The sequence below is a fragment of the Danio rerio genome, chromosome 5 (genome assembly GCF_049306965.1).
Source record: "Danio rerio strain Tuebingen ecotype United States chromosome 5, GRCz12tu, whole genome shotgun sequence".
NCBI classification, from domain to species: Eukaryota; Metazoa; Chordata; class Actinopteri; order Cypriniformes; family Danionidae; genus Danio; species Danio rerio.
Window position 1 is genome coordinate 34,480,001 of NC_133180.1, and position 25,767 is coordinate 34,505,767.

At 36.5% G+C, this 25,767-nt stretch overlaps 2 protein-coding genes across 4 annotated transcripts in view; both read right to left on the reverse strand.

Annotated features, from left to right (window-relative positions):
- The window catches only part of dab2ipb (DAB2 interacting protein b), a 208,170-nt gene that overhangs the window by 179,401 nt on the left and 3,002 nt on the right, over window positions 1-25,767 (reverse strand). The window contains exon 1 of one of the 3 annotated variants that reach the window (XM_005171881.6): window positions 7,245-7,454. The exons of the other annotated variants lie outside the window; for them this stretch is intronic. The gene's annotated coding sequence lies outside the window, so the exon portion shown is untranslated. Of the gene's footprint in view, window positions 1-7,244; window positions 7,455-25,767 lie in introns of those variants that run through there. 3 annotated transcript variants of the gene reach the window in all.
- Window positions 22,033-25,767, reverse strand: part of si:dkeyp-72a4.1 — a 55,741-nt gene continuing 52,006 nt past the window's right edge. Inside the window, exon 5 of the mRNA NM_001128374.3 lies at window positions 22,033-22,630. Within this exon, the coding sequence (NP_001121846.1) occupies window positions 22,293-22,630 (338 nt within the window). The 3' untranslated portion in view covers window positions 22,033-22,292. The remainder of the gene's footprint in view (window positions 22,631-25,767) is intronic.

The following is a 25,767-nucleotide window of genomic DNA, read 5'->3' on the forward strand; positions in this document are numbered from 1 at the left end:
TGCTAAAAATGTATGTTTGAATGCCATTTTCATGACATTTATTGCTATACTACTGAAAGCAGCAGCAGACAGTTCACCTCAAATCTTAAAAATAAAATAAACCGTTTGATTTATTTGGTATTTGGCAATAACGAAATTAAGATAAAGGCTCTGTGGGATATGTTTTGCCACTTCTCTTCACAATCTGGTACTAAGGTGACGGTGAAGCTAAATAAAAAAGAATGCTAATATTAGCCTATATACTCTGACTACACTGATTTTATAGTTTGATTATTATTTAGTTGTAATTGAATTACTCGCCAAGTTTAGACTACGTGTTTTTGTGGAGGAACATTATTGGATCCCCTTTCGATGGCTTTAGCACAGTCCTGCGCTCACTGAGCAGGACTGAAGTGAACACCCTTTCAATGCTGCTGCTACTGGCTGGGATGCAAACTGTTCTGTCTAGTTTAGCATGTTTTGGGTAGGATTGATTGATCATCTTACACCAACCAAGAACATCAATTTCATTTTCCATGAAATCGGTTTAATGTAGTGAGTGACCTCGTCATCTTTCCTGTCAGCTTGCTGTACATTGCTATTTAGCGCTCTTAGACCTGTCGGGTCCGGGCAAAGATCTTCAGCTCTACTTTATGATATTTGGTAATCAATAACAACCTCAATTGGAACTCTGAATCTGCGTCTCATTTTGGAAGCTGTTACTGTCCACCGGAGGTCGCATTTTCAGTTGCAGACGCAAGCTTTAAAAGCCTTCTTGACTGAATGAATGAAATACACTATTTTCCACCAAGGCAACCCAGGGTACTGGAATATAATTGGCTAAACGGGCATTGGGCAGATTAAAGGGACCAAAGCAAAGACAGACATTCTGGCACGTAACGTTCATTTTCAAAGCAGAATATCTGACTTCAGAATTGTTTTACACATAAACAAGAATGTTCACTTGGCATGTTTCTTAAATATCAGCAAACATATTGTGGTATTTTTATGCTTTAGAACAGAGGTCACCAACATGGTGCCTGCGGGCTACCTGGATCACATGAGTTGCCCGTGGACCTGTTCTAAAAATAGCTCACCATAGCACCACATACCAGTAAGCAGCATCGAATATTTTTTGTAGCTATTCTTTTAAAATCACACATCCATTGGTGTAAAATTGAAAATGACATTAATTTATATATAAAAAATAATCTTTAAAACCTATTTTAGACAAATAAAGTGTTGCATATTAATATCTATCTGTTTCCTACCTTGTTAAATCATTGTTTACAACTACTGTGAAAAATCATTAACGATCGGTGTCTTCACATAGATGAATATCATTAATTAAGAAAAACATATAATTAAAAGTAAATTGATAAATTGGTGAAGAAGTGTGCATCAAACTGGTAGCCCTTCACATTAATCGGTATCCAAGAAGTAGCTCTCAGTTTCAAAAAGGTTGGTGACCCCTGCTTTAGAAGATTCAAAAACGTACATACAGTACAGCACCTTTAACTTTAGATAACTAGATTACAAACTTGGATAACTAGTTTTATCGAAATGTATATAAATGTACATTCATGCATACATACGCCACCATCACAGCTTATAACAAACCGCATACCTCTATGTGTGTGACTGTAAGCCTATTTGGGTGGGTGTGTGTGTACGCAAAGTGATGAAGGAAGTTGGAGGGCACCAGTGGAAATGATGCACATTCTTCAGTTTTCCTGTTGTGACCTTGCACCGTTTGTATATATATGTGTGTGTGTGTTAGGGTTAAAATGTAAAGAATGCCAGTGTACATGTGTCAGAGCTTGTCCCAGGTGCTTTCTAAAATGCCTCTGTTTGTGACAGCAACGTGTGTCTGTTTCTCCTAAACAACTGTAAGCCATTTGATTTTATGAAGTACAAACATTCCCTGACGAACAACAGACTAGATTTACAATCTGCACCTTGATAGTCATTACTGAGTCAGAACCATGTGTTGAATGCTGTACCAATCTGTGAAGTAGAATGGACCAACCATGATTGTCTTTTCCTGTTTTTTTTGAGGATCTATGCATTGTTTGTGTGTGTGCAAGAATGTGTGTGTCTGTGTCTGAGTGGATGCCCAGGTCAAAGTGTCAAACACGTCACTCGCAGCATTGCAATGCCCACCAGAGCTTCCTTTGCCTCACACACACTACTATGACAATGACAAATAACCACACTTTAGCTGCTGGGTAAACATTGCACAAAGTCCCCTGGTTTCCACAAAAATGCAATAAAAAATTAAATAATAAAAAAATAACTGGATACAATTTTGTTTAGAGAGCGTCATGAAGCGTGTGACTTGTCCATAATGCAAACAGACATGCTTGTCATCATCAGCTTCTGTTTGTGAGCATGTGTGACTCACTCTGCCATAATACTGTAGCTCCAGTTAGTGGCACTTCATTAACAGATTCCGTTTGACCAATCGTGAAAGGATCTGATGACCAACTGATTGTTTGTAACAAGGAGAGAACAATGAGCATCCTGTTTCATGCACACACACACACACACACGATTTTCTTTTTCTAGCCACTTCTATAACAAGCACATTCAAGGAGAGATTACAAAGACTGACAAATTCCACTACTGTTTCATGACTTTCTCTTTAAAAGCAAGCAAGTCTAAACACACTGCGAAAAAGAAAACATATTACACTGAGTAAATTACTAAAATGACACTAAGAACCCATTTTAATTTGGGAATAATATCCCATATACTGTGCATTATAGATTTAAAGTGTATTGTTCTTTCTTTCTTTTAGCTGACTGCATTCACATATTTACTGTATATGTAAATATGTAAATATTTACACAAACATACACGCATATCCTATTTTTATGCCCCATTAAAAATGCTCATTTATTTTACTTTTTTTTTTCAAAAATGCCCCACAGTATAGGCTGTTAATAAAAACTGGAAGAGGAGAGAAAATAAAGCATATTTGCATAAACATACTACAGGAGATAATAGACAATTTGGTGAGAGAAAAAACATATTTTTGAGCTACATTCAGACTGTCAAAAAAAGCGGCAAAAAATCAGTGTATTTTTTATATTTGTATAATTTTGCCTTTTTAATTTTGATTTGGGTTTCTAATTATGTTCCTAAACCTGACAGAGGCCAGATGTTTTGCAATGCATCTTCGGTCTAAACAGTTGTTTCAGAATTCATTGCTCTAGAACAGCACTTCTGAACTCCTCTTTAATGTCTTTTCATCAATGGTGTAAAAGGAAACTGAAGGCGATATTTTTAAATTTCTTGTGCGAAGTTGCTGTCATGACATCCAGTCAGCGTACTGTATGACATTTGATGTAACCAGATGACACTCATCACAGTGAGCAATGGGTGAGGATGTCTGTTTCTAGAAAAAAAAAAAGTGTACATTGAAAACTTTTTTGGAAAGTTTCTAAGACAACTGGACATTGGACAAAGCATTGTAAAGATGTTGCCAATTTTGTTCTGGATTTAGTTGGTCTCAGTTTGTTTTGTTTCTTCATTTCATTCCAGACAGACTAGATGATGATCAGATCTCTGTGTGGAGCACTGGCTGTTGTCAGACTATCTTATCTTATCTTATCTTATTAATTTTCTTTTTGGTTTAGTCCCTTTATTAATCTGTCACCACAGCGAAATAAACCGCCAACTTATCCAGCATATAGTTTTACGCAGCGGATGCCCTTCCAGCTGCAACTCATCTGTGGAAAACATTCATACACACTCATACACTATGGACAATTTAGCTTACCCAATTCACCTGTACCGCATGTCTTTGGACTGTTGTGGAAACCGGAGCACTAGGAGGAAACCTCACGCGCAGGGAGAACATGCAAACTCCAAACAGAAACGCCAACTGAGCCAGCTGAGGCTCGAATCAGTGACCTTCTTGCTGTGAGGCGACAGCACTACCTAATGTGCGCCACTGTCGCCCTACAAAATGACTTTTTAGCTTTTTTAGTTTACTTTTTTTTTTTTTTATTGCAAAAGCTAAATATTTAGCAGCTTATCAACTAGTATTTTGTCATGATTCTTCAGAAGATTATGTACAGTTTATGCATTTTACTTGTTTGCTTCCATTAGAAATGACTTTCCTGTCACTTTAATCAATTTAATGTACCTTGGCTTAACTTTTTTACTCAGCCCAAACTTTGGAAAAGTTGTCACTTCAGATAAAAATGTTTGCCAAAAGCATAAAATCTAATCCAGTAACCAGAAATACAAAGGGGGAATCTAAGTTGAACGGTGCGCCAATCCAATCAAAGTCTTCATAGTCACAGTTAAAATTTCAGGTCTTTGCAGGTCAAAGCATTAGGTGCTGGTTGAGCTCTGACTGACAGAAGCAGTGCTGGAAGCAGACGTGTAGAGAAAGGGATGAGAGAGTTTTGCCGGCAGGAGGAGAAAAACAAAACGTGTGACGGAAGAGAAATGAAGGCAGTTAACATTCCACAGGTAAAGTCCCCCACTGAATAAACCCAGAAACCTGTGCTGTCATAACTCACACAAGGGGAAACTCAAAGCGCTCGAGACGCTTGTTTTTGCAAGTGAAATGAGAACGTGTTATCTAATCTCTGTTTCTTGGGATCCAGTTATTAATTTTCATTCATACCTTCCCCCATTCAGACGATGACCATATATAATATCACAGCTGTGACGGTGTTGCATTATGCCACAGAGTTTGTTGTTCTTTCTTTGGCTTCCTGTCAGTCTCTTTGTTTTCTTCTGGTAGGACAGGCTAACATTAATAAATTGCTTATACTATACAAGCGCTCGCCTTATTGAGACTGTATATGCAGACTACCTAATTGAAGATGTGCAGAGATGTTAATGAAGGACTATTGCAATGTCACTCATTTTTCAGCATTGGCTGCTACCAAGATTTCTCAAAAGTCAGTTTGAGGGAATGGCCGGTGTGGGGGCCCCTGGTGCAGTGACCCCAGGCAATCCCTATGCTCTCCAGGCCTACTTCCTTCCCTTCAGCTGCAGGCTCACTCCCTGCCCTGTCTCAGGCTATTAATAGAGCAACAATGATGTGTGAATAGTCCTGCACATTGCCCTACAATGGTCAACAGACTGGTATGTGTTGTAATGGTATACAGAGATAAGTCATAAGCACACGCTGAGTGAATCATTTCATTCTCACTTATGGTAGACAGCCTTACATAATGCTCAATTGGAAAACTATAGTAAAATTGCAAAATAATCAAAACTCTGTAATCTGTACTATGTTTTCAAAAACATATAGGTAGGTCACAATAATCAATATATCGATGCCCTTCCAGCTGCAACCCATTATTGGGAAACATCCATACACACTCATTCACACACATTCACTACTGACAATTTAGCTTACCCAATTCACCTATAGCGCATGTCTTTAGACTTGTGGGGGAACCCAGAGCACCCAGAGGAAACTTACGCGAACACGGGGAGAACAAGCAAATTTTACAGAGAAACGCCAACTGGCCCAGCCAGGGCTCGAACCAGCAACCTTTTTGCTGAGGCAATTGTGGTACCCACTGCGCCACCATACTGCCCTTAACATCAAATTATAGAATTTGAATATAATAATCAGCATTTTAAAGTGTTTGGCTATTTACATTACTATGCTTTTATATAATCATTCAATTTCTGCAACAATATCTCTCTTTACAAAAACTCCTTATTGTGACAGGCCTACGGATAGGATATGTTTTTCATGCCTGCTATTGTGATTATTTTAAAAAGTTGAAAATTGGCTTTCAAGCATCAAAACAATGTAAAACAACTGTGCAACTCATTCATGAGCAAAAAACTATCATACATTTTTTCAAGATTTACAAATGACTACACTGTAAAGGCATCCACTAAAATCTCATTTAGTGTACAACAGTTTAAATACCAAAGGTACTGTATTTTTTGACAGAAATAGCAATTTCAACTTGATTTGTGAAAAAAAATTTTTTGTTAAGCTCCAGCTTAATCACACTCATTATATATCCGCCTGTGGTGCTTTTTTAGGTGCTTGTTGTATTTTTTCGTGCTGGCAACAATTCTACGACAGCTCTTACAAATTACCTGTGCTGTTTTTCTTTGATTTTATTTGGTCTATTAATGCTTTTGAAGCAGCAGAGGCCATCATCTCACTCACCTGCGCTTTCCTGTTTGTTTGTTTTATTGTGGGCATTCCGCATAGTCTGTTGCACTATTCTGATTGGCTAAACAAAAGTGTGCTCACTCAATTGGCTAGTAAGACACAGGGTGGGGGAAATTAAACAATATATATTTATATCGCAGACGCTTGCGATTAGCTAATCTCAACATTTCAAATCGCGATTCCGATTCGATTTCGATCAATAGCACAGCCATACTTAGTGGTATCTAAATATTCCAGGTGATACACTTTTGAATATTTTAGGCACGAAAAGGTCCCACTGAAGTACCAATACATACCTGTAGGATTTTTGAACAGCTATAGTAGCTTGATTTCTGAGATGTTCTTTTGTATACATTAAGTACAGAGGCGGATAAAAACGATGTCTAGCAATACAATGAATTACAATGGAACACTATTAACCTCATATTTTACATTACAAAATTTATTTAAACAAAGTAGACAGCTTAAATGCATGTTATATGACTTCTATGATACAAAAAATTCTATCTGAATCAAAATTTCTATAATATATTGATTTAAAAAGCAAATTCAGTGATTTACTTATCAGCCAAAACAATATCACTGATTTATCTACTCTCAATGTAATATCATAGACTTATCTATTCTATTATCTACAATTCCATAGGGAATCAACTTCATTATTTAATGATCAAATCAAGCCTGATATACCTCATTGATTCTAAACTACAATGTCTATGATCTATGGTTGTCCAGTTCTCAGCTGGTGCTCATGGACTTCCACTTTCTACACTAACCAGAGACAAGTCAGCAACATCTATCTTGTTATAGTTTTGGCTTGACCCTGGTTCAGAAACAAAACTTTGAAAAGGAAAATTTTAGTTGCTATTAGATTTCCAATAAAAAATAAGAAAGATAACTCTTACAGTGACAAAACAATGTGAGAAGAACTAGCCAATAAAACACTTGGTTCAGCATTATAGCTCCAATCCACCACTGAGGAAAGTTAAAAGGATTTACTCTTGTTTCTGTTAAGTTCTGATAAGTTTTCACCTGTCCACACTCACACTGTCAGTGATCCACAAACAACAGCGGGAAGTGAAAAGTAATCCCTTACCTCTCAATTACTCCAAGAGCGCAAAAACATCTCACACCATCACTTCATCAGCACACGAAGAGAAGCAGAAGAAAAAGTCCAGATAGAGTCCAGCTATATCCAAACTCTCTTTTCCTCTTTCTTCTCATTCGTACACACACACACACTCCCTCTTTCTCTCTTTCTAGCGGGAATGGTAGTTTTGTGTGTGAGAGAGTGAGAGTGTATGCTAGCGCTAGACTCCAGCAGGGGCATTCACTGCAAACAGAGTTCAGACCCTCCCCTTTACACAAGATCTAAGCCATGCAAGAAAAGAGAGAGAGAGAATGAGTGTGGATATGTTACGTGTGAAAGAGAGAGCAAGAGGAAAAGGATTGTCTTTCCTTCACAGAGAACAAAAATAGAAGCCCGGCTAATAACAAAAAAACATTTCCAGAAAAAGACAAACTTTTCCTGTGCACTTCGCTCATTAGCTGTGACTTTTTAAGCAGTGTATGTCTCTTTGAAAAAAGAAAATAACTTTTCTACTGCTCTTCTCGCTGTATGCAGGAGACACACACACACACGCACACACATACACGCACATGTACACGCGGCTGTGTAAGGGAATGCCGTTGTTCATTGACGCCCTCAGGGCAGAGGGAGGGTGGGGTTAAGAGCAGGGAAAGCTAAATTCCAGACGGATACTGGACCAATCAGACATCAGGCTGTGGTCGAGAAGGCAAAAACGTCAGGATTGAGTTCTACTAGAGCCGAGAAGCAGCACACTTGACACAAAGAGCAGAACAGAAGCCAGCCTCTCATTAAAAAATCATCACACGCTTACACAACTCAGAAGAAACCAGCATGTGGAGGATTTTAGAAGAACCAAGCAGGAAGATCACTAAAGCCTTTTTAGGGGTGCATGAGACTTTTTCAAGCCCTAACTTTTAAAATACAAACTAAAAAAAAAAAAATTATGATACGGGTTGTCCAGTTCTCAGCTGGTGCTCTATCTGTGTGTAGTTAATTGGTTAGTAGAGTTTCACCAAGCAATTTTATTACAATCAGCCAAACAGAAATAAGTGATAAGTTTAAGGTTAGGTTTACAGTCAATGGCCACTTTATAAGGTACACCTTACTAGTACCAGGCTGGACCCCCTTTTGCCTTCAGAACTGCCTTAATCTTTGGTGGCATAGATTCAACAAGGTACTGGAAATATTTTGGGCCATATTGACATGATAGCATCACGCAGTTGCTGCAGATTTGTCGGTTGCACATTCATTATGTGAATCTCCTGTTACACCACATCCCAAAGGTGCTCTATCAAATAGAGATCTGGTGACTATGGAGGCCATTTGAGTACAGGGAACTCATTGTCATGTAAAAGATGATTTGCGCTTTATGACATGGCGCATTATATCCTGCTGAAAGTAGCCATCAGAAGATGGGTACACTGTGGTCATAAATGGACATGGTCAGCAACAATACTCAGGTAGACTGTGGCGTTGACATGATGCTCAATTAGTGCTAGTAGGCCTAAAGTATGCCAAGAAAATATCCCCCACACCATTACACCACCACCACCAGCCTGAACTGTTGATACAAGGCAGGATGGATACAAGCTTTTATGTTGTTAACACCAAATTCTGACCCTGCCATCCAAATGTCGTAGTAGAAATCGACACTCAACAGACCAGGCAACGTTTTTCCAATCTTCTATTGTCCAATTATGGTGAGGCTGTGCGAATTGTAGCCTCAGTTTGCTATTTTAGCTGACAGGAATGGCACCTGGTGTGGTCTTCTGCTGCTGTAGCTCAACTGCCTCAATGTTGGACGTGTTGTGCGTTTAGACTGCCACTCACTGGACATTTTCTCTTTTTCGACCATTCTCTGTAAACCCTAGAAATGAATATAATGAACATACTCAGACCAGCCCGTCTGACACCAACAACCATGCCACATTCAAAGTCACTTAAATCACCTTTCCTCCCCATTCTTATGCTCGGTTTGAACTGCAGCAGATCGTCTTGACCATGTCTGCATTGAGTTGCTGCCCTGTTATAGGCTGATTAGAAATGAACAATTCTTGCGTTAACAAGCAGTTGGACAGGTGTACCTAATAAAGTTGTCCGGTGAGTGTATTTACTTCTACATGGTTCTTATAAATCAATATAAATATGTTCTTACCCTCTGATTTTGGGAGTAATTTACAGTTACAATGGGTTTAGGGGTAGGGAAAAGGTATGAATTTCATTTTTCAACAAAAATTTAACACAAATGTTAATCCAGGATTACATGGTACTTGGCAATATCACACCTACCGAGTTAGTTTGAAGACATGTATCTTTATTTAGTTTAAGTGATCAACACTGCTATCTTCATTTCCTCTTCCTTGTTTGCTTGTCTGTTTATATGTTTACTACTTGATAATGTTACCACCTCGGTCACCAGACAGTTATTACTCATAGAAGCATCTCATTTCTCTCTTTCAATTTTATTTTTATCTTCGTTTTTACAGACAAGCAATGCAATCAGCACTATTAGTCTCTTTTTTCCTCTCTATGATCAGAGCTTTGTGTTTTGATGTTACACGCTGAGTAAACACTATATAGACTTCTAATGATGTCCCTAATGACACTGAGGGAATGAAATTGAAACTAATGAACATCTAATGATTGCCGATGGCAGTGGTCAGAATTACCACTAACCAGATAAGGTGGCAGACCTATTAAAACTGGTTACATTCAGCTCCACAGTCACAGTACAATCAGTTACTTTGATCAGGAAAAGCTATTTGTAGAGTGAAATCTCACATTTAGGTCAAGTGCTAATTAAGCTGCTAACAGTTCTGAAATGCAATTAAAAATTCTCTAGATGCCTTTATTTGAATCTGTCAAAAATCTCTCTCTCTCTCCCTTCAGTAAACAAGTGACTTTTCACAACTTTGTAAAAGACAATCTGCAGGTCAAAAGGAATTCTGTGTTTTTTCACTAGTTGAGTAACATCTATATTACAAAGAGCCTGTCAAATAGCCTTTTGTGTGATTGACCACTGAGATGTGTCTGTCCGACCTCACCATCTATATAACTATGTCAAATGTTTTTTATTACTTTAATGCATTTTGAAACCTTTTAGAACAAAAATTGTTTTATTTAATACCATTTTAACGTATTTAACACATATTTGAAGACATTATTATGATTTTTCATCAATTAAAGTTCATTTATCCATAAACAACTTGATATTTTCTGTGAACCAGGCTAAGTGACGAAGTTCAAATTCAGAAAAACAAAGACAGCACCCTCTAGTGAATTTGCCAACTGAAACCAGCAAAGTAACATACCCAGAGCAATGTATTTTTAGTTTCATAGTGCTGTTCATGTAGCAACAAAATATTTATGTTTGACGCCATTAATGATATATTAATAAACTGAATATATATTTTTAATTAGGTTTTAGGTTAATACTTTTTGTTTGTTAAATACCCGACACAGAAACAGTTTCTTCCCTTAGGCAATACATCTCATGAACACTTGATGATGATAATTGTGGAACAAAAATCACTGCTATACACTTTTTGTACACATATACACTTATTTAACAACACGCTTTACATGCCAATTTGCACATAACAGCTGCACATATAGTGTTGTATATAGTAATTACATACACTTGTCAATTTATATATTAGCAATCACTACTCAATTCTATTTTTAAAATGTATTTATTATCTGTTTTTGTCCTGTCTGTAATTCTGTTGCACTGTAGAAGCTCTGTCGCGAAAACAAATTCCTCGCATGTGTGAATATACCTGGCAATAAAGCTCTTTCTGATTCTGATACTTTGTTTGAATTATTTTATGATTAATGGTAATAACTTACATTTATAATACATTTGTCTGTTAATAAGAAATTTTCCATCACACATTTCCATCAATTATGGAAAGTTGATTGGTTGAATTATGACAGATTTGATGGTGTTTATTTTAAATATAGTAATTATCAAATATCAAGTATTTTAAAAACATAATTATCATAATATTACTGAAGTGGAAAAAAATTTGTAAAAGAGAATTAAAAAATATTTACAACTTTTTTTTTTATTTTTTATAAACCATGCACACAATTACCAGTTTTAAATAGCATGTGAAAAAATGTATTATTACATGCTTCACTTTAAAAAAGCCAGAAATCTAAATGCAGAGATTTAAATTAGGGGTTGACATCTTTAAAAAAAATAAATTAATAACAAAGATTCAATCTGCCTGAATGTTTTGAACACAGCTGATCCTGCATTAGCCAATTCATGATTCACCAATCAGATGATTCCAAACTCTTAAGTTTCATACCACAGCCATCTTGGTTTTGAAGAATCACCCTTCCACCCCTACTCGTCCTCCTTTTCTAGATGGGGGGCACGGTGGCCCAGTGGTTAGCACTGTTGCCCTACAGCAAGAACATCACAGGTTCTAGTCCTTACTAAGCCAGTAGACGTTTCTGTGCAGAGTTTACATATTCTCCCCGTGCTCATGTAAGTTTCCCCCGGGTTCCCCGGTTTCCTCCCACCGTCCAAAACATACAACTTAAGACAATTGACTAATCTAAATTGGCACCATACATGCTCCTAGTAAATTATCTCTTCAAAAACAACAGCAGTTTTGAGATCTACCTCAGCTTAAACTCCTCTCTCGCCCAACAGCGGAAGCCCTGGGCTCGAGGATCTTATGAGCTCAGGGCTCTCTTCCGGGACAGCATGTCAAACACACTTTATAATCAATCATCAGCTAAGTGTGAACTCTTAAAACTGGTTTAAAAGTTTAGAGTTCATTCATTATGAAACTTAAGAATAAGACCAATAAATATTTTCACTTTCATAGTCAATCACACAGATGCTATGACAGTAAGAAATTACCAAAATCTTCTCTCATTCCCAAGAGCTGGAATGCAGATTTTAATGAAAAGGTTGTGCAATCCTGAAGAATAATGTCAACAGATAATGTCAACCACACAAAGCCATGTCTGTGAATGACCCATGGGAGGTCCAGAATGAGCCTGTGTGAGAAAAGGCAGTGGTTCTCATGAGCGCCTGTTCTGAAAGCTGAAAATGGCAGAGCACCTGCATTCCCTCCAAAAACTCAACAAGTGTCGCATTCCAGAGTCTGAAAAGGCCGCCTCACTTTACCAACTGAGAGACAGAAAAGCCCTTCAAACGGAGGAGGTCTAAAAGCCCCTCTAAACACAACGAGTCCCACATTCTCGACCAAAGCTTGTGATACTTGCTTATAATAGTAGCAGAATGGCATGCCATAATTTGATGTATGTAGGGATTTATTAGCCTATGAAAGCTGTGGTGGTGCAACATTCAACATACTAACATACAATAAATATAATATAATATAATATAATATAATATAATATATAATTATCTTAAAATGAAAACTAATTTATGAAAGATTTTATATCTAGTTAGCTATGGAAATATTTTTTTTTTTAAAGTTTCTTTGATTTGTTGTTATTTTATTACAGGTGAAATCAAAATTATTAGCAGTGTAATTTTTATTTTATTTTTTTCAAATATTTCTCAAATGATGTTTAACAAAGCAAGGACTTTTTCCACACTATTTCCTATAATATTTTTTTCTACTGGAGAAAATCTTATTTGTTTTATTTTGGCTAGAATAAAAGCATTTTTTTCATATATTTTCAATATTATTAGCCCCTTTAAGCATTTTTTTAATTGTCTATAGAAACTAAACCATTGTTATACAATCACTTGCCTGATTATATTAACTTGCATAGTTATTCATTAACCTAGTTAAGCCTTTAAATAGATATTTAAGCTGAATACTAGTATCTTAAAAAATACCTAGTAAAATATTTTCTACAGTCTTCATGTCAAACATAAAAGAAATCAGTTATTAACAACTTGTTATTAAGCCTATTATGTTTAGAAATGTGTTGGAAAAAAATTCTCTCTATTAAAAAGAAGTTAGCGGGAAAAATAAAAGAATTCAAATTTAACAGGAGGGCTAATCATTTTGACCTCAACTCTCTGTATATAATTTCCCCCATACACCCCACCCCGATCTTCAGTAATGAATTTCTGTAATTCATTTCTCACAGACATTCCCCCATCAGTTTAGCATTTTCATCAACTAAACAAGAAAGTGAAACAGGGCAGATGAAAGACGGATTAGACTCAGTGCGCTTGCTGTTACCCAAAGTGATTAACTCCTCATCTGGGAAACGCTGAGCAGTCATACATGTTCCTTTCAACAGCATCCAAATCAACGCTTGTTCCTTTCAACCGTGCTTAGACTGCTCAACAAAAGTGTCTTCTCAGACCTTTTGTTCTCAACATGTACAACGGTTTGGAATTTGTAGAGACCCTTGCAGCAATGCTATTTCTAAACACAAAACAAAAAGCTACAGAGCGCATGGTGTAAAGCCCTATTTTGACGAGCATTGTTTTTCAGCATTACCTAACATCCTTCAGGGTTTCATAAGGACATTTTGCTTCTCAAATCATCCGAACTAAACACTGCGTTTCTGAACACAACCTCAGAAATGTAAGAGAATTTGTTATTTGTTATTGTTTTTGGTAAATCTAGATTGTTCTTAAAAAAACTATAGTCTCATCCTAATCTTTTTTTCTATAATAATCATACTATACACTACACCTAATGCTACACTACCATTAGATTTTAGCTAATTATATGGACTTTTAATGCCTACATAGGCTGCATTTACAGTTGTCTTAGATTGGTTTGGTGCAAAATTCAGAAGCAACTGGTACATTTTTAAAAATCATGGTGCCTGTATCATAACAGATCATTTAAAGTGCTTTTTTCCAAACATTTCAGCATACTTTCAATTGTATTAGTACAATACACAATCAGAAAAATAAAATTTTCACTATAATAGCTATATAAATATTAAATTCACAGTAATTGCCTTTCAGAAAAGCTATTACTAGCAAACTTTTAATTTGCATCTTCTTTTATCAAGTTTATTAAATTTTTCATCATTTAATAGAATCAATTTTAATGTTTCTAGTTCAAATCAATTAATCATCTATTATGTCCATAGATTTTCAACATGTCTGATAATTTGTAAGTTGCTGCAAGAGCTTTAAGCCAAGAAATGCCACTCTTTTGCATACTTACAGTGAATACGTTTTGTTTGTGTTTGTAAATGACTTGATGATAAAAGGTGTGTTAAAAATACTAAAAACTTTGTACAACATGAAAATGTGATCAAAAGTAACATTAAGCCACACTGAACTGAACTAAATTGAACTTTAACTCTGAAAACTGGACTGACAGTTTCAATTTCAGTTTACTAGAACTTCTGTTATAGTCCCCAAGAAATTTGAGAAAACTGATTTTATTAGCTCAAATTGCTAGTTTTGTGGTGAACAATTCATCTGTGCATGTCATTAAGAAAAAAAAAATGTTTGCCCATCTAATCTTTAATTCAAATCAAAAAGCTTAGAATGACCAAGAGGCGACACTCTAGTGTAATTTGGGAAACAGCCACAAGAGGGCGCGGCAGCCATTTTGGAATGAAAACTCCATTAGAACAACAGCATATTATAAGTCTGTAAAATAAACTATTAAAAGTGCTGATAATTGTGATAATAAGTGTTGTATTGTTGTCTTTCAGGTTGTATCTCAGCTTTAATACGCTTTTTAAATAGATAAATAAAAAACAATGCAGCTGCTTGCCATCGCAAAAGTAATGAGATCCAATGGACGGCTGATCACTTTCACTCCAAAATGGCGGAATCCAGGGCTGTTGCTGGGCGCTGCTGTTGCAATGGAATGTTCTATTGAGTGTCGCCTCTTGGTCATTCTTAGCTCTTTGTTCAAATCTGAAAGTGCACTTCCTGTTTGTTTTCAGTTAATTTATGAGACTACGTGATTTTGAGGTAATGGGCGTGGCTAATGCTGCTCCAACTGTCAGTTTTGACAATAAACAGAAATTGTGAGCTGAAGGAGCATGTTAGGTTGTAATAACTCTTCTAAAACCCCTTTCCTGATCTTTCTGAAGAAAATGCCTACTTTACGACATCCATTCAGCTTGCAGTAGAAAAAAAAACAAACCACACCCACTGTTTGCTCATTTAATATTCTATTTCTCTGGGAACTGAATTACAATAGAAATATAAAAAATGATTCCAGCTTTCGGTTCATAGTGATTTTAAGCTGCTTTGACACAATCTACATTGTAGAAGCACTACAGAAATAAAGATGAACTAAATTGAATATGTTTGAACATAAGTGCAACATATCTTTTCAAGAGTTCCCACTTATATATGCTTAGCATTTATACCAGGTTTGGTATGCTGTCCTGGGAGAGAACACTGAGCTCGGAGTTTTTTAGCCCAGGGCTCCTACCCGGTCAATAAGCATATCAGGGCCTCCGAGATCAGGTAGGTCTCGATAGCTCCCCCTTCAGAAAAGGGAGGAAAAGGAGGAGATGGGGTGGAAGGGGGATTCTTCCAAAACGAAGATAGAGCAGTAAGGAGAAAATTATCCATTTAAAGTAAACTAGGATCACTCTGATTGGAATATTACTAATTACAGATAAGCGGCCAGCAGTGCTTAATGCATATTATTATTATTATTATTATTATTATTATTGACACAAATAAACCGCATAGTTCTTTTACACCCTTGCGTAGTTCAAATTCAGTGGTACTTTCCTTCCTTTATGAAATATTGATATTTTCATCCACAACGTCCAAGTCAAAATGTACAAAAGTTTTTGGGAGAACTTTTCCTGTAAAAATACACCAAACAGCCATGGAGAAACTTATTTAAAGATGCTTATTTTGTAAAAGCCATAGCTTGTTATAGAGCTGCACAATTAATCGAAAAAAGATTGCGATCTCGAATCGACCCCCTAGATGATCTTAATCCAGCATTTCTATGATTCTGCCAATCATATTTTCAAGTTTAGGAGAGAAGCAAAGGTGCCTGCAAGAGTCTTTTCATTGTTTCACACACGTTGCTCAGCGACACGGACACCTCCAAATGATGTTAAAAGAGTCACATACTGTATTTATAGGGTATAATTCACCTAAAATGTCTATTTTGTCTTCTTATAATGATGTACTATTGTAAGTACAATATAATTATTTATAGAAACCAGTAGACCTACACATAATATTAATATTGTTGTTTTACAATATGTTTGAGAAAAAAACAATAATCTCATATTAAGCTTTATCTTACATCTACAGAATCTTGAGAGAATCGTGATCTTTATTTTAGGTGAAAAAAAAAACACGATTCTCATTTTAGCCAGAATCATGCAGCTCTAGCTTGTTATTTTAATTGGTTTCAGGCCATAAAGTTTTGGATTTAGCTTTAGTAACTCCTTTAAGAGAGATGCAAATGAAAGAAAACAATATGACTTCCTTCACAATCATTTTTCTTAATGTTGCTTGCTATAAAGAAAGGCAGGAAGCATCTGACAGCGGCGTCTCCTATGAACTCTCAGTCGCTCTTCTCCTTTACACAGAGAAACACACTCGCACAGCAGGGCTCTCATCACCAACAAACAAACTCAACCTCTACATAAGAGCTCAGATCAGAGGATGTCTTTATCTACAAGCTCTATACCGAAACCCCAGAGACATTTAAAAGCCAGTGACTGACACAATCCTCTATTGTGCAGCAACTAAACAATTTCACTACGAAAAACTTGTCGTTTCAAATCCACATCAACTATATATCACTGCTTTCACCACTCATATTCCAGCTGTATCACTTCTGTCCAGCTCTGTACAACTTCTTTAAGAGCTATAAGACACGTTAATTAGTACAATCTATATTCAGATAAATTCAAATTAAGGTCATCTCCAAAATTAGTAAAATTATGAATTACATGTGATAACATTTTTAAAGAAGGGCACGGTGGTGGAGTGGGTAGCACTGTCACCTCACAGCAACAAGGACACTGGTTTGAGACCCAGCTGGGTCAGTTGGCATTTCTATGTGGGGTTTGCATGTTCTCCCCGTGTTTACGTGGGTTTCCTCCAGGTGCTCCGGTTTTCCCAACAAGTCCTATAGGTGAACTGGGTAAGCTAAATTGTTGTTAGTGTATGTCTAGGTTGAGGGTTGATCGTTGAGCTAACAGCCCACCTCGTAAAAATTAGATGGTACGAAACACAAACATGGTCCTGGCTAACTATCAACTTCGATATAAACAGCCCTGAGAGTAATAAGGCAGTATTTTGTGTTTCTTATTCACCTAAATCTGTGCAACTTTTAATGTTTTGTCTCAGACATCTCTACCGGGATGTAATCACAACAATGTTTTATTTTATCATTAAAATTACATAAAGTTTTTTGGAACTCTTTGAGAATATACACTATTTTTTAAAGGGATCGTTCACCCAAAACTGAAAATTCTGTCATTATCTAGTCACCCTTTACTATGACAGAATAAAACAAATTCTATGGAGGTCATCTTCTTTTGTGTTCAACAGAAGAAAGTCAAATAGGTTTGGAGCAAGTAAATGCTGAGTAAGCAATGACAATTTTTTTGTTTTTGGTGAACTATTACTTTAATTAACAATTTATTTAGAAACAATTAACAACTCAGGTTGCATCTTCTTTTTGTTGCTTAATGATTTGTTGGATGTCTTCTTTGGTTCAAGCTGTTAAAGGTTTACAGCTGGTCACCATTACCGTTCCTCCAGCAACTGTTTCTTAAAGTCCCTCATAAAAGTAAATATGACAATATAAATAAAAGTCACAACACAAGTATACAGGTGTTGTGGTGGCGGAGTTGGTTTGAGCCTCAGCTGGGTTAGTTGGCGTTTCTGTGTGGAGTTTGCATGTTCTCTCCACGTTCACATGGGTTTCTTCTGGGTGCTTCGGTTTCCTCCACAGTCCAAAGACAAGTGGTACAGGTGAATTGTAAGCTAAATTGTCCGTGGTGTATGTGTGTGAATGAGTGTGAATGGATGTTTCCCAGTGATGGGTTGTGGCTGAAAGGGCATCCATTGAGTAAAAACATGCTGGATAAGTTGACGGTTCATTCCGCTTTGGCGACCCCAGGGACTAAGCCGAAAAGAAAACGAATAAAATAACACAAGTATACATTTTGACATATGAGATGCTTATACCTTAAACTGAGAAAACGCCTTAATTTGTAAACCCCCACTATACACTCACCCAAATCCTTGAATAAGGTGTCTCAATCAGTGGCGCCCCCAGAAAAAGTTCTTAGTGGTGGTCGGAAGAGGCCACACCAAATCTTGGGGTGGCAAATAAAAAAAATAATGAATTTAAATGAAATAATGTGTTTTTAATTCATTTAATTAATTACTCTTGAAATATTGCAATTTATTCCTTGAAATAATTCAGCAAGTACATGTGCAAACCAAATAAAAATACATTTTTAGTTAAAAACACTTTTCATATATGTGTATATATATATATATATATATATATATATATATATATATATATATATATATATATATATATATATCACATACTTTATTGACTCATTACCATCATCATCATATTATATAAACTTTAGTTTTGGCGACTTGCAAAGCTCACGGTGTGCCGACACCTCTGCACAAAAGGCTGTTACTCCAGTTTTGCGGCGCATGAGCGGCACGTATTTTATCTGCGTGCATACAAATAACCGGTATTCACACAGTGACACAGTGTGTCTATTTTGGGATTACCACTCAAAGTAATACACTGGCATAAAGTAAATGGTATCCCAATTTTTTTATTAAGGGATGTTTTTTTTTTTTTTCACAGCCTCTGCGTGCTGCCCCCAGCAAGATGCCCCTCTGGGCGATCGCTAATATTGCCTATGCTTAAATCCGCCATTCAGGAAGGGAGAGGGGCAGTGAATCAGCTACGTCAGTGACACCAACAATAATTTAGTGGCTACATTTTATTTACCTATTGAAATATTAGGTATTTACATAAGTAAATTTAAATTAATAATATCAACAGCAAAATTATATTGGGATGGCCACAGGGGTGGACAGAGTTTACCCCGGGGCGCCCCTGGTCTCAATCTCTTCCATGGCCACACAGAGCTGTATAAAATTAACCACATCAGACCACTACTATAAATATTAATGGGTCTTTCTCAGGAGCTCAGTGAATTGAAGTGATACAATGATAGATTGTCAATTGTGCATTAATGACATTGGTATGAAGTTGTTATTTTAGTTTTGGGGTCGTCCCTTATTCCAGTGAAATACACTCTTATTGCTTCAGCATACTAAATGGAAAACCTGATGCTCTCAACATTGTGGAAAAAGAATGAGGATGAGCCTGATCCAACATGACTACACACCAGTACACAAAGCAAGGTCCATAAAGACGACGAGTGAGATTGGTGTGGAAGAAATTAACTGGCCTGCACCCGAGTCCTGATCTCAACCTGATTGAACATCTTTGGGGTTGAATTACACGTCTTTCACACAACACACGCAAGCATAAATGAAGCTGCAGCACATGCGCAGCGCATAGGGGAGAGCAGAACCAGCACTCAGGCATTTGCCTTTCACACAATCTGCATCTGTTCACTTTTTATTTTTACTTTTCATCTGCACCAAGGCCTGCTGTAAATTCCTCCCATGCTGTTTCCTAAACCTGCAAGCCTTTATTTTACAAATTCTATAGATCATAAATTACTGTTTGCTTCTCATGCTCTATGATGAGTGGCATTATTGTCTATGTAATGACTATGTAATAAGTAGCTGAAATAGGCACAAATATCAGGGCGTGTCAAACAATCTCAGGGGCCCCAAAATCACCTCAGACTCCTGGGGGTTAGTCTGTGGTAGTCTGTGATACCATGTATTTTGTTTTCGATTGTCAGCATGATGTAGGCTTATAGTTGTATACTACTATAGTAAAGGAGAATGTGAGCTTGCAAAAACATCAGTGTCTGACTTCCTAAAACCACACTCCTTAACCTCATGGAAAGCCTTCTTAAAAGAGATGAAGCAGTTATAGGTGCAAAGGGTGGGTACCTCTATATCAAACCGGACGGATAAGGACTGGGATGTCATTAAAGTTCATGTGGCAGACTATAAACTTGAACTGGTTTAAGTTTAAGCAGCCCTTACACATATTACACTCATTAATACTAGAAGTAAAAGCTGAGAGAAATACAGTTGAATTATTAAACCCCTGAATTACTAGCACCCTGTTCATTTTTTCCCTAATTTCTGTTTAACGGAGAGAAGATTTATTTAACACATTTCTAAACATAATATTTTTAATAACTCATTTCTAATAACTGATTTATTTTATCTTTGCCATAATGACAGTAAATAATATTTGACTAGATATTTTTCAAGACACTTCTATACAGCATAAAGTGACATTTAAAGGCTTAACTAGGTTAATTAGGTTAACTAGTCAGGTTAGGGTAATTAGGTAAATTATTGTATAACAATGTTTTTTTTCTGTAGACTATCAATATACATTGCATAAAGGGGCCAATATTTTTATATATTTATTTATATTTAAAGCTGCTTTAATTCCAGCCGAAATAAAACAAATAAGACTTTCTCCAGGAAAGAAAAAAATAATTATTAGACATACTGTGAAAATTTGCTTGCTCTGTTAAAGTGCCCCTATTATGGGTTTTTGAAAATTACCTTCCATGCAGTGTGTAACACAGCTCTATGTGAATGAAAACATCCAGCTGAGGTTTAAATCTAAAAGTGCACTTTGTTTAAAACAAATAAATATTGATTATTTAGCAAAATATTTGACTCCGAGTCGAATAAACGAATCGAGTTGGGTTCGGATCCCTTGTTTGATCGCATCGATGTTGATACGGTACATCACCAAATATGTATTTCCAGTTCTGGTAAAATGTGAATGCGCTTTCACTTCAGAGACTAGTGGAGGTGCAGGGGATCACGAGACTGATCACGACGCGAAGATGACGATCACTGACAGATGGAGATTCAGCTGTGGAGAATAAAGAGTTAAAGTTCATTTTCACAACAATACCACAGTTTAGCCAACTTATTGCTGTGTTTGTTGATGTCATTTTTCTGATTTTTGATACAATAACCTACGTCGCAGCATGGGATTTGTCGGCGGTTTGCTATTGAAGGAGTAGCAGAGACTATGGGACTTTGTCAGACTTTGACAGGGACTTTGTCAGTAACTTTTACAGTTCAAATGGACCAGTTTCTTTTTCCTCCGGATCATAACATGTAAATGTAATTAAAATTGTTGCCTCTATTTTGTGTAGTTTGCAAAATATGTGTTTAATTGTGTGTTGTAAGTTGTAATCACCCTGTGCGACAAAATAGGGGCCATTTAACATCATTTGGGAAATATTTAAAAAAAAAAAAAAAAAATTTAAAGGGGGGGCTAATAATTCTGACTTCAACTGTATATAAATAAAAACTTTCTAAACCCTATTGAAAAAAGTCTTCCCATTAAAAACTAATATTTTCATTCTAAACTGATATATCTGCTGAATTGAAAAGTGTACTTCATTCTGAAGTAATCCTACTATCTCCTATTTAAAAATGTGTTTTTATTATTTTGGCGCTCCAACATCAATATTCCATGCAATCTGATCTCATGTTTTGAGTTTGTTATTCTCCAGAAATGAAAACTGCTTTGCATAAATGGAAGGTTGCCCAGACTGAGATTAGATTTGTTTCTGAAGAGAAATGAGACAGCTCTGCCACATTCAAGCAGAGAAGTGTTGATTAAACCCCTCTTTTTCTCACCCTTTCACTCTCTCTCTCTTGCACTCTATCAGCTTATTACCAAGCAACATCGCAAAAAGATTTTTTTTTTTTCCCACACAAATTTTTGACGTTGATCAAATTGACTGACTACAAATGCAGGCAAGCGCAGCATATGCAAATATGCACACATACAACACACATAAAGATCAGCATATGGACACATTAAAATAACTCAGAAAGTTTCAAGCGTACTTGGCACACATACAAAGATATTGCAACTGGACAGGCAGATGGTGGCAAAGGATCCCCGAGAGTCTTAATAAGGGACTAGCAGAAGCTGAAGGATAGAACATCAAACCTGATCTGTTCTCTTATACTGTTCTCATGGGCTTCTGTAACGAAAGAGTGACTCTAGAGACCAAGCGTGAAAGTTTCTTACACGCAAACACCCTAAAAGACGAAAGATAATATAAAGATATTCTTGCCACAAGACATTCGGTTAGATGGGAGCATGCAAACACACAGTCTTTTGTCTTTGGTCTAATAATTAAAGAGTCCCCTTCAGTCAAAGCAGACATGCATGCCGTTCCCATAGGCCAGAAGTGACTCAGAGAGAATGACTGAAAGATTCTCTTGTTTATCACGGTGAAAAACTGTAGAAATCCTTCATCCTCTCTTCTTCCCTCTCCTGCTCCACTCGCTCTCTCATCTGCTCAAAGAAAAGGAGGAGTGAAGTAGGACGACAAAAATCCAGACCTATTTCCATCTCAATGAGGACCAGGGTTTCTTGTGTTTTACCTCACAAGAAATGACTTTCTCTCTCTCTCTTTCTCTCTCTCTCTCTCTCCCAAAATGCTTTAAAGGCCCCATGCATTTGGAGTTTGGTTGCTTTTAGGCTACGATCATTAGCTTTGAAATTAGTGTACTCAGGAGTGTAGTGTAGTTGATATTTGCATAGTCTTTCATTTCAGGGAAAGCAGATGCTAAATATTGATGAGTACTGTTTTATTTTTTTTAGTTTTTTGCCAATTTAAATGCTCTCTGATAATGTATCTCTGTAAGATAACCTAATATCTGATTCATAAGGTAACATTTCAACTGACTGGTTTTATAAAGGTAAAAACTAGGGATGTAACGATTCATTGTAAGCTGGTTGAAAATCGATTAAAAGAAGTGACGATTCAAACCGGTAGAAATGTTGAACGAATCGCAATGTTTTTTGTTTTTTTTTATACAGAGAGGGCGCTGTGTTTACAGGAACAAACTTACTTTACCTGCACATGAGCGACAAGCAAGAGATTGGGCGGCAGAGTAAAATGACAGGGGTAAAGTGCGACAGACAAAACACAAACTTTGTGCAAATACTGCAAAAAGACGTTCACTTACAACAGGGGTCAGCAACCCGCGGCTCTAGAGCCGCATGCGGCTCTTTAGCGCTGCCCTTGTGGCTCCCTGGAGCTTTTTCAAAAATGTTCAAAAAGATGGGGGAGGTTAATATATATTTTTGTTTTAATATGATTTCTATAGGAGGACAAACATTTTTAACGTTTTTAAATGCTGTAAAAGTGTGAATTAATATTTAATTTCAACATTTCTGTGTTAATTTCAACCTGTGACACAGGTTTCTATCAGCAGGGTAGGATGCCAGGCAGGTGGCTGTTGTAAACAAACTGGGAGATAATAAAGCATGGAAAACCGTTTACAGATGGTGACTACATGAAGGAGTCATTCATCAACATATTAGAACACCTATTTGCAGAATTCAAAAACAAAATCAAGATAATACAAAAAATTAAAGATATACCACTCTCCGCTAAGACAGTGAAGGAAAGGGCTATTAAAATGGCAAGTAACATCACCGATCAGCAAACCAAGGACATTAATTCAGTGCCAGCATACTCAATTGCCTGTGATGTGACCGATATTCAATGCGCTTTTATGCAGGCACGTGAACTCTGATGGGCCGCAAGAAGAAATGATCAAATTAATACCACTGAAAGACCAGAGGCTGTGCTGAAGTGTTTAAATGACAACGAAATAAACACCAACCACCTGATTTCAGTGGCTATTTAATCATGAAGGCTCATTATGTATTTGTAGCCAACTTAGTCATTTTTATAGTAGGCTAATAGAGCTAATATAGATACATACAGCATGTGTTTCCTTCATTATAAGGCTTATACAAGGCTTTACATTTTTTGCGGCTCCAGACATATTTGTTTTTTGTTTTTTTGGTCCAATATGGCTCTTTCAACACTTTGGGTTGCCGACCCCTGACTTACAATAACAGAACAATGAATATGATGCGCATAAACCGTCAGCACAGTAAAAAAAACATCTGTCACAGTAGTGCCAATTCATGCAAACCAGATGATTTGCTGCTCCGCTTGCTCTAATGAGTGCTACGGACTATTTAAATTGTTCAAGATTATCTCTTCTTAAGTGTATTACACTGATACTTATAATAATTGATTATGCAAGTAATATCAATTATTCACATTCATAACCATGTTCAACTTCTGTCTCTATCCTACTATACAATTTGTAATTTTATAATCAGTATTTTATAGTGGCCAATGCTCTGGAGCAGAGGGCCCGTTGAACACCTCTGTAAACACTGCTCTCTGGTTTAGGAAAGGCTTTCCTCTCCACATCAGCCATCTTAGTCCCAACCTCAGCTTATTCCAGAAAACTTAGATATTCTTATATTCTTTTTAAAAATGAAAATCCCAGCACAGTCGCAGTTTTAGTTTGTTTGTATTAATTAAAGTCTTCTTTAGTTTATTCTTTCTTTAGTTTATTTTTTTCTAAAATAGCAATTTGGTTATGGCAGAATATGTATTATTTTACAAAAAATGTGCAGCATTTAAAATAATGAAAAGGCTCTTCAACTTCAATTTGTTTCAAATAACTTTTTTTAAATTGAGACTAAATAATATTGTGAGATTAGTATCATGAATCGTTTCGTGTGTCAGGTGAATCGTTACATCCCTATAAATATGAAATATTTATTGACTGAATTCAACTAAAAATATTAGCTTACACAAAATGATTTTGAAGGGTCAGATGAAGCAAAAAATGGTAGCAGATATAGAAATAATCCTGATTAAGATATGTTTAAAAGTAATAAGCCTCTTGAGGCATATCATTACAGTGAATGCACAGCTAAGAGGCTTTTAGGAGCTTTTAAGTCAAAAGAATACATGAATCTCTCCACTTTAAAATAGCACAAAGATTAAAAAAAAGTCCCTGTAGGTTAAGAATCAGATGGTAAAGCGTGGAATTAGCATCCTGCTAGCATATGCTTGGAAAATAGCAGAAAGAAGATTAGATTCCCTGGAGTGGCAGGGGAGAGAAGTATCCAAATGATGTCTATCCTTTTCATTGCCCTTGTCGCTCACTCTCTCTTATCTTTAATTACTTTCTCATCCTCTCGTCTGAACGCTCAATACATTGCAGATAGCCCTCCACTTCATCTCTGCAGCAGATGACACAAGATGCACCAAATGCCAAGAACAAGTCCAGCTCTGTTTTCATAAAATGTGTTCTTTCTTCAGCTCTGGTAATTGGTTTAGATACAGGGATATACACATTCAGAGCTGTTTTTTCCCGCAGCTTATATAATTGAATTTCTCTATAAGTATAAGTGTCTCTCTTATCATATTATAAAAGCAACATGCCAGAGCTTCGTCAGATCCTAAAGCTTTTAATTCCTTCATTCGACTGTTAAATTACACATTCAAAAGCAGCTCTCTTCACACCATAACTGATTTTGGGGTTTATCAAGAGTTCTGTCCTACTCGGGCTCTTTAGAAAGATGTGCATCTAACAAATTGTACCTAGAGT